Here is a 9882-nt window from a genome sequence, read left to right as displayed (position 1 = left end):
TTTTTATCGGGTCTCTGTAGACAAACAGCGGGTTTTGGATGCCGAGTGCCGATATATGTTGGAGAATGGTATTGCGGAGCCGACAATATCTAGCTGGGCTTCGCCATGCATTTTGGTTCCTAAGCCCGATGGGTCGTTTCGTTTCTGTACAGATTTTCGGAAAGTTAACAACGTGACACGACCAGATGCCTTTCCGTTGCCTAGAATGGATGATTGTATTGATCAGGTTGGGTCGGCCAGATTTGTCAGCAAGTTTGATTTGTTGAAAGGATATTGGCAAGTCCCGCTTTCAAAGAGAGCTCGTGAGATTGCATCATTTATTATTCCATCTGGTCTTTATTCGTATAAAGTTATGCCATTTGGGTTGAGAAATGCACCGGCAACATTTCAACGCCTCATGAATAGGGTCGTGGGTGACCTGGAGGGCGTGGCCGTTTATTTGGATGATTGTGTAGTTTTCAGTGACACCTGGGAGTGTCACATTGCTCGTGTGCGCGCTCTCTTTCAGCGGTTGGCTGAAGCGCGGTTGACAGTGAATCTGGCAAAATGTGAATTAGCTCGTGCAACAATCACATACCTTGGCCATGTGGTCGGTCAGGGTGAGGTCCGGCTGGTACAGGCAAAGGTCGCTGCTGTGGAGTCTTACCCTCCTCCTACTACTAAGAGGGAACTTATGCGCTTCTTGGGGTTAATTGGATACTATAGAAGTTTCTGCAAAAACTTTTCGTCTGTTGTCTGTCCTCTTACTTCTAAAGGACAAGGTCAAGTTTGTCTGGTCCTCCCGCTGTCAGCAAGCGTTCCAAAATGCTAAGATCTTGTTGTGTTCTGCTCCAGTGTTGGCAGCTCCTCGCATGGATCGACAGTTCAAGCTGCAGGTTGATGCGAGTCACTTTGGAGCAGGTGCAGTACTGTTGCAGGCTGACTGGAGGGGTGGACAGGCCGGTCAGTTTTTTTTCCAAAAAGTTTAATGAGCATCAGCTTAATTATTCTGTGATTGAGAAGGAAGCATTGGCACTGGTGTGGGCTTTGGGGCATTTTAGTGTGTATGTTGGGTCTGGGGTACCAGTTATAGTTTATACAGATCACAACCCACTTACATTTCTCAACTCACTTAAGTGTCCGAACCAAAGGCTTATTAGGTGGTCTTTGCTTCTGCAGTCCTTTGCTCTGGATATCAGGCACATTAAAGGGAGGGATAATGTGGTGGCAGATGCATTGTCTCGTGCTCCTGTTTAGAGCCCTATCTAATCTCTGATGTTCTTTTGTTTGTTTGTTTGTTTTTTGTAGAGACTGGCGGTGTGGCCCCTGGCCTGTTCTTCTCCTGACAGCCTTATTGCTAGCTGAAACATCAGGATCCAGCTGTCAAGGGGGGAGGAGAGTCCAGGTGGTGCAGGGCTAAGAGTGGTTACACTCTGAGGGTTAAACTTCTAGGAACGTCTAAAAGTATTTTAAGATTTAGTTAAAACTTAGTATGAGGTAATGTTAACATTGTAAATTTGATGGATGTGCACTTAATTGGTTATTTTTTAATTTTATGTTAATAGAAGTGATCACTCCGGTATTTTTGTTAGTATTGAGGGAACTGTGGTTCGTAGTGAGACCACGACTTTAAGGGGGGGGGGTGTGATGCCCCACACACATAATGAGTGTGTGTGGATGGTGCCTACCTAACTGTCTCCCTACAGGTGAGCCTGGGTGGGGCATTGTCCTGATGGCTAATGGAGAGCACCTGGGCCCGGTGTCTCTCCTGAGGTCTATATATGCCAGGCTCCTGCCAGTTGGAGGGGGGGGACTCGAGAGGAGGCAGCCCCGGCCTTCGCTCCGGCAGTATTCTCCATGCGTTTTCAGTTGTGTTGAATTATTCTCTTCATGCATACACGCACCACACCATTTTGTCACACATCCACACTTACAACACTGACTTACTGACTACCCACCTCATAGGATCCTTATGGCTTTTGGATATGTGATTTCAGTTTATTATTGAAGTTCTTTCTGTTAGGGTTATAATTTAATAAACATGTATTCCTTTCATCTTATAAACTGTCTCCTGCTCCTGATGTTTTGGCATAGATTGAGCCAGCTATGACGTCACGTATACATTACATTCCTTTCTCATGTGATCAGGAACCCTGGTCACTCTTCAGACTCAAGGATTTGGCACAGCTTGGTTATGGGCTGCTCAAGGACTGAAGTCTTGAGCTTCACTGACCGCACCAGACCCCTTGCATCAGGTTTCGTCTCCAGCACTCTTCCCAATGGCCAGGACCCTCGAGGAGCAGTGGGGTCAACGACCAGGACTATGTCTCCGACGCTCAGGTTCCTCTTTAGTGAAGTCCATTTCTGCCTCTCCTGCAGCAGCAGAAGATATTCTTTGGTCCACCTTTGCCAGAAGAGATCAGCCATATACTGGACCTGTTTCCAGCGACGTTTGGCATAGATGTCGGACTTCAAGAAGGTTCCAGGTGGTAGGATGGGCTTGGCTTTCAATAGCAGGAGGTGATTTGGGGTCAGTGGCTCTAGGTCATGTGGGTCTGAGGACACTGTGCAGAGAGGACGATTGTTCAGGATTTCCTCCACCTCGCAAAACAGTGTTTGGAGGCCTTCATCATCGACGGACTGTTGATGGAGAGTAGAGTTCAACACCTGGCGGACAGATCTTATGAGCCTTTCCCAGGCTCCGCCATGGTGTGATGCTGATGGTGGATTGAAACTCCATTCGATTCCATCTGGAAGCAGGGCATCTTGAATTTTCTGCTCGTTCAGTGACATCAGGGCCTTCTCGAGCTCTCATTGTGCACCCACCAGGTTTGTTCCATTATCAGACCTGATGTGCTTCACCTGGCCCCTCCTGCAGACAAATCTCCTCAAAGCATGAATGCATGAGTCTGTGTCAAGTGTAAAGGCAATTTCCAAATAAATAGCTCTAATAGACATGCATGTAAAAAGAACACCATATCTTTTGATGGCAGTTCTCCCTCGTTTCACTTCAAACGGGCTAAAGTAGTCCAATCCGATATTGGTAAATGGAGGGAGGTCAGGTAGGATTCTTTCTAATGGCAAATCCGCCATCTTCTGGTCACTTGCCTTGCCCCTTGAACGTCGACACATGACACATTTTGAGAGCACCTTCCTGGCAACTGAGTTGCCTTATAAAATCCAGTACTTTTTCCGGAGCTCCAATAGCACATGGTTTCTGCCATTGTGGCCGCAGCGTTCATGGATGTGTCTTAAGAGCAGTATTGAGATGTGCGAGTCTTTGTGCAAGATGCAGGGGTGTTTGGTTTCCTCAGGCATTGCAGATTTGTGCAGTCGGCCACCTTCTCTCAGAATGCCCTCTTCTAGGACAGGATCAAGCCTGCAGATCTTACTGCCCTTGTGTACTCTGGGTGGGGTCATCTCCAGTGTTGCAATTTCCGCACTGAATGCTTTTCTTTGGGTGTATGCGACGACTGACCTTTCTGCCTCTGCCAGATCTTCAACTGTGAGGAGCTGCCCACCAAGGTAGGTCCTGCAATCTTCAATTTGTATCCTCATCTTTTTCCTGCTTGAGCGGGTGCTGATTTGAGATGAGGGCTGCTCCTTTCCTCTTTTCACAATCAGCATCAACCTCCTTTTCAGTCTGAGGTACCATGCCACTGCTTTAAGTAGTCTCCACCAGTCCGAAAAGAACGTAATAAGCTGGTCTGTGGGTGTCGCAGGGTTCACTACTGCTGACAATACAGTGGCACTTTTCCTGACCTCTGGATCGTCCTGTGACAAGGAGTCCAATACTTCTCCCACTGGCCAACTTTCCTTTGTGTTCCATAAGAATTCAGGGGCATGTATCCATCTCCTTTGCTCCATGAATCTCCCTGCATTCAATCCTCTTGATGAATCATCAGCAGGATTGTCCTTGCTGCTTACGTGTCTCCATTGGGACAGGTCTGTGTTGTCCCGAATCAGTGAGACCCTATTGGCTACATAGGTCTTATACCTGGCTCGGTCATTTGCAATGTACTTGAGCACTGTTTGGCAGACAGTGCTGGCAGAGGCTCATCCCATCCGAAGCCTCGCTGGCAGAGCTCCTGTAGCAACTGCTTAGCTGGGAGAATGAGAGGAGCAAGAAAGCCTAGTGGATCAAAGATGGAACTAACAACAGAGAGCATGCCTCTGCGGGTGTATGGCTTTTGGGTCAGATTGATGTTGAATTGGAAATGGTCACCACTGCAGTCCCAGTGATCTTTCAATGGGCAAACTGTCTTTGTCAAGATGCAGTGTTTTGATTTCCTTTGCTCTGTGCTCTTTGGGGATTGATGCTAAAACTGCCCTGTTATTGCTGACCCACTGAGTTAGTTGGAACCCACCTTTGCTGCATAGTGCAGTGACATCTTTCACCAGCTGGATGGCGTCAGATTCCTTGGCCACAGACTTTGCACAGTCGTCCACATAAAAGTTGTGCCGGGCTGTTTCAGCTACTTGAGGGGAAAAACAACTCTCATTGTCCGCAGCAGTTTTTCTTAATGCAAAGCTTGCAATGCTAGGGGAGGACACTGCACCAAAAATGTGTACAAGCATACGGTGTTCCTTGGGTGCTTGACTGGTCTCACCTTTTGGCCACCACAGGAATCGCAAGTAATTAACATCAGATCTGGCTACTCTAACCTAATGGAACATTGACCTGATCTCAGACATGATTGCAACAGGCTCTTTGCGAAATCTCATGATGACGCCAATGAGTGAATTTGTCAGGTCGGGTCCCTGCAGCAGTTCGGTGTTAAGGGATACACCCTGGTAAGAGGCAGCACAGTCTACTCTGAGCTTTTTCTTTTTAGGGTGGTACACTCCGTGGTGTGGCAAGTACCATACGTTTCCTGTTGACTGTGCAAGTTCTTCCTGTGGGACCTCCTCCGCATAATTACTCTCAAAGATGTCATTGAAAATGCAACATATTCCTGTTTATATTGCTCATCCTTTTCCATTTTCCTTTTTAGGCTCTGGAGGCTCTGTTCTGCAATTTGGCAGTTGTTTGGCATACAGACATCAGCCTTTCTGAAGGGTAATTTCAGATTGTAATGTCCATCATTCAGAACTGCCTCATTGGCCATTTTCAGAAATCCTTTGTCCTCAATGGAAACTTCAGTTGTCTCCTCGGAGGCAACTTCAGAAAAATCCTGATTGTACTGTGAGATCAGAAGCTCCTCTAGCCTTGCCACTGATATCCTATTCACAGTAACACTTTTTGCACTGCCAGTTCCACTTCTAAGTGGCCCATTTACAACCCACCCCAATAGTGTTCTAGCTGCATAAGGGCCCCCACTTTGGCTATTAACAACCTCCCACGGCTCTATCAGGGTTGGAGCATTTGTTCCAATTAACAGCTCTACCTTTGCACTAATAGAGGGGATTTTGACTTCACTTAAATACGCCCATTGCGCTAAGTCACTCTTTCTTGGGATGTTGTTAGTCGTTACTGGCATTTCCTTCTGAGTGAAAGTGTCAGGAAGAGGTGAGAAGTTGTCGCTGTCCAATGCTGAAACTTCAATTCCTGACACAACATGTGTGGGAACAGAATTTTCCTGATTCATTGTTTGTAGAAGAATTTGTGTTCTCCTTCCTTTGAGATTGAGACGTGTCATGAGCTCCTCGGAGCAGAAGGTAGCAGACGACCCTGGATCCAGGAGAGCATACTCTTGCAAGACTTGGCTGCCCTTTGCTGCCTTAACCTTAACGGGGACGATGGAAAGTGCGCACTCTTGGTCTCCGGCCCCTATATGACCACATAACTCTGCTGATGCACTGCCTATAACACCAGAGGGTTTTTCTGCTTCTTTAGCTGTGCTGTCGTCCATCCCAATATGCAAGATGCTTGGGTGAGTTTTCTTGCAAACTTTACACGCTTTTTGCACTCTTTACTAATGTGGCCTGCAGAGAGACATCCAAAGCATATGCCCTTGGTCTTTAAGAAACTGATTTTGTCTCTATGCATTTTCTTTGAGAAGTCTTTGCACAAGTCCAATGTGTGATTTGAGCTACAGAGGGGGCAAGAGGGTTCAGGCTTTGTCTCCTTTTGGGCAAGAGCAATACTAGTGGCATAGCTACTGCCAGATGACTTTGAGGGCTGTGACAGAGTAGGGACTCTAACCTTAGCTCTACTAGTTGACTGGTCTTGAAGGTCACCAAAATTCTGGATCAGCTGCTCTACGGGCTCGCTTTTCAATAAAAGACAAGATCTAAAATTCTTACCCTACGCTGGTGCCGTTCTTGTAGCTCGTAAGCCGTGTTTCGCCATTGTTCTTTGAGCTTGAATGGCAACTTGAGGGCAATGCTTCTCATGCTAGATATGGTGTCCAGTTCCTGCATGTAGTCCATTTCCTCCATAGCGTTGCAGCAGCTCCTGAGGACATGGCATAATCCTGCAGCATTTTGGAATCCTCAGATTTCATTTGAGTCCAGGATAGGACCTTTTCCAAGTATGCACAAGATATCCTGTATTCGTTTCCAAAGATTTCCTTCAGTAACTGCTTTGCTTTCTGATAGCCGCTATCTGGGGACATGTACTCACAACTTTTGACTAGTCTTTGTGCTTGGCCCTTAGTATACTGAATAAGAAATTGTAACCGATCTCTATTATTATCTGTTTTCTGTTCAATCATATTTTCAAACGAGTGAATGAATGATTTGTACTCTAGAACTTGTCCTTCAAAGAGTGGGATATTTCCTTGAGGTAGTGTAGTCAACAGTTGCTGTTTCATGAGCATCCTGGTTAATTCACTTTGATTCTCCAATACTTTGATCACATGATTGTCCTGCGATGAGCTGGTTGCAGAGGGGATTTGCTTGTGTGTCACAGTGGACCGAGTGGCTCGATCTGAGCTAGCGTATGACTGGGAAATGACAGGGGGAATGGCAGAGGGATGGCTATGAGGTGAGGTATATCGGGCAGAGGGCAAGCTATGATGAGTGTAGCTGTTGTGGCCTTATATCACTACCGATCCTGGGAAGGAAAATAGGCTTACTGTCTTGCCTATCTGTACCTAAATTGAACATTTGCACCTGTTTTAGTCCTGACTGCCGCAATGATGAAGACGCTCTAGATGACCTATATGACCTACTGGACACAACTGCGCATCGCTGTTATCACCGTTTGCATTGGTGTTCGCGCCGGCATCGTGTTCATCATTTCCACAATCCACAGGCTCAGCCAGAGGCTCTGGCTCTTCCATTTATAAAGCAGAAGACGTTGCTTCACCTAAGCTAGGGTCATGAGGGTTTTCTATTTGTGAAATCTATTTATTCACATTTGCAATAAAAGCATTAATCCGCGCTGACTTAGACCACTTCTCGTCATCATCTTTGCGTGATTCCTCAACCAAGCAATGACGAACGTAAATTGAATTTGAAGTGTTAAACTCTTCAAGGACTTCATAAAACTTAATCATGTTTCCTTTCACTTCATCAAGGGATTCTTTGTCAATCATCAAATCGTTCACAATATTCATTCTCCCTGTTCCCTGAGACATTTTTCCCGATCTACTGTAGTTGTGCGCAAACGCGCAGCCTTTTCACTCCTTGTTAGAACAGCCACTTCGGCCCGTCGTCCGACATTGTACTTAAATAATAAACTTCCAAGAATAACGAAAAATATTTATCTTCTTTCTCTTAATTCACATGTAGCCAACGTTCAAACAGTTCCTCTAATTTCCAAGAAGTATCTTCTCGTTTCATACACTCAAAGTAGGCCGTGTATCCACTCATTCAATTGTTTGGCCACGTCGGCATGAACTTCCAAAAATAATTATCACAGTTCAGTAATGCAAAAATCTTCCATGAAACTTGTTTCTTAATTATTCCACTATTGTTTGTCAACGAAAAATCCATTGAAAAAATGATATCTTTAAGCACATACCTCCGTTGACGCGTTTCTTTGTTTCAAGCTCGGCATGTGTTAGGCCGACATTCCTGTGTCCAGCTTGCGTGAAAATCTTCGGGGGAAATCCAAGCAGGCGTCATTGACGAATTGTAGTGGCAAAAACAGTTGAGTTTTCTCCTTTAACCCTTAGATCCTATTCCTATGTCTTTGTTGATTTTACCACCATGAGGAAAGCAGGAAAGCAATGTCAAGACTCGCAGTTCTGATCAATAATTCAATGCGAAGGGAGTTTGACCATCCAATGTTGCCAGTTTATTGTACAAAAAAGATTGTCACAAAACAAAATTACTATGACAAGCTGAACAGGCCCAAAACGGCGACAGCCTGGTTCACAACCTCAGCCCTGAGGTCAATGACGGTATTTGCGCCTGCCTTCCTCCCGTCATGCGTGTCAGTCGGTCCTTTTAAGGGTGGCACCGTCACCACCTACAGAGGGCGCACACTTTCCGCGCACACTTTTTGCGCACGCAATTCCACAAAAGAGGAAAGAAATATATATAAATCATTCAAGATACAAAAAAACTTAAATGCGGCTCCTGCAGTACCTTTTATATTTCCTGTGTTTTATACAGTATAAAATGTGTTGCTGTGCTTTACAACAGTAAATTTGACTTACTGTGATTTACTACAGTACCTATTTGGCTACTGTGATGTTCTGCAGTACTTTTTTATTTACTGTGTTTTATACAGTACACAATGTGTTGCTGTGATTTACAACAGTAATTTTTACTTACTGTGATTTTCACACTACATTATTGACTACTGTATTCTTTGACTGAATATAAAGTAAATTACTGTGAAATGGTTTTACAGTAGCTTACTGCTCACAAACACAGTAAATAACTGTGGATATCACAGCGATTTTTTACAGTGTGAGATTGTAAACTCATGTGTTTATCACACATGAGCGCCGGATGGCTGTTTGTCGTCCTCTTAAGTCACAGGAACCCCAAACTTGACAAATGTGTGTCATGAGGTTTTTAAAGATATTCCGCTCACAAATAGGAGATACGAAAAGGACCATAAGAACCATCTCCTCGACAGGTGTCACTCCAATAACGCTCGCCGTAGTGCTGTCAGTCATTTGGACCCACGTGGGGCCGCCCTGTTCTCTCCAAACCGACTGATCCAGTTCTTGCGGCTCTGCCCTCGAAACATATTTCAGTGGCCTAGCTTTCTCTCCAAGGCCCCTGCAGCCGCTCGACTCGCTTTTCAGTTTGCTGCTACAAAGCACTCAGAGTGCATGCTTTTGCCAGAGAAAATGCACTACAAATGCCATCTATAATTGATGTGGTCTGATATTGAGGCCAGCTGTGTTGTTTGTATCGGCCCGGTCGCGGTTTGTTGCGCCGCACCTGTGGGTCCTGACGAGTTGACAACTGGCACTGCTGGTTGTGCTTTGTGGGTCAGTTCCAAGAGAAATGTGTTTGGAGGGAATTGCTTTGGTCTGAGAGGAGTAAATACACATACATCTATACACAAGTGAACACAATTCCTTTCAGGAAAAGCATTTGTGGAACAGCATTTATTTAAAGAATTAATATGCTTCTCTCTCTCTCTCTGTGTGTGTGTGTGTGTGTGTGTGTGTGTGTGTGTGTGGGTTTACAGAGTATCTTTGCTCAGTTCCAGTTCAGCAGCGAGCGTGTGTTGCCATCAGACGCACTGCGCAGCGCTCTGGCCAAGACTTTCCAAGACGAACATCGCTTTCAGCTCGGTATCATGGACGACGCCGCCGAGTGCTTTGTGAGTCTGAAACCACACACACACATAAACGAAACAGATGAGGGGTTGCCAAGGCCCATCTGAGTGAGTGTCTTCAGGGGACACCCAGCTCTGCAGACTGCCAAGCGTATGATCTTCTACTTTGGCGTCTGACTGTGTGTGTGTTTATGAGGCCGCTGTTGATGTTTGTCGGTTTATTCCACTGCTCTGTGGTGTGAGGTGTTCCTTCTTTCTTTGTCCACCCCTTG

The 9882-nt window shown here is 45.6% G+C and overlaps 1 protein-coding gene across 5 annotated transcripts in view; it reads left to right on the top strand.

Annotated features, from left to right (window-relative positions):
* The window catches only part of usp54b (ubiquitin specific peptidase 54b), a 69978-nt gene that overhangs the window by 25397 nt on the left and 34699 nt on the right, over positions 1-9882 (top strand). For all 5 annotated transcript variants that reach the window (XR_005119799.2, XM_037462781.2, XM_037462782.2 and 2 more), the window contains one exon: positions 9521-9655. Coding sequence is in view for 4 of the 5 variants with exons in the window: in XM_037462781.2 (XP_037318678.2) it covers positions 9521-9655 (135 nt within the window). In the remaining variant the exon portion in view is untranslated. The remainder of the gene's footprint in view (positions 1-9520; positions 9656-9882) is intronic.

The sequence above is a fragment of the Pungitius pungitius genome, chromosome 21, assembly GCF_949316345.1.
Source record: "Pungitius pungitius chromosome 21, fPunPun2.1, whole genome shotgun sequence".
NCBI lineage: Eukaryota > Metazoa > Chordata > Actinopteri > Perciformes > Gasterosteidae > Pungitius > Pungitius pungitius.
This window is presented reverse-complemented; position numbering and strand designations above follow the sequence as displayed.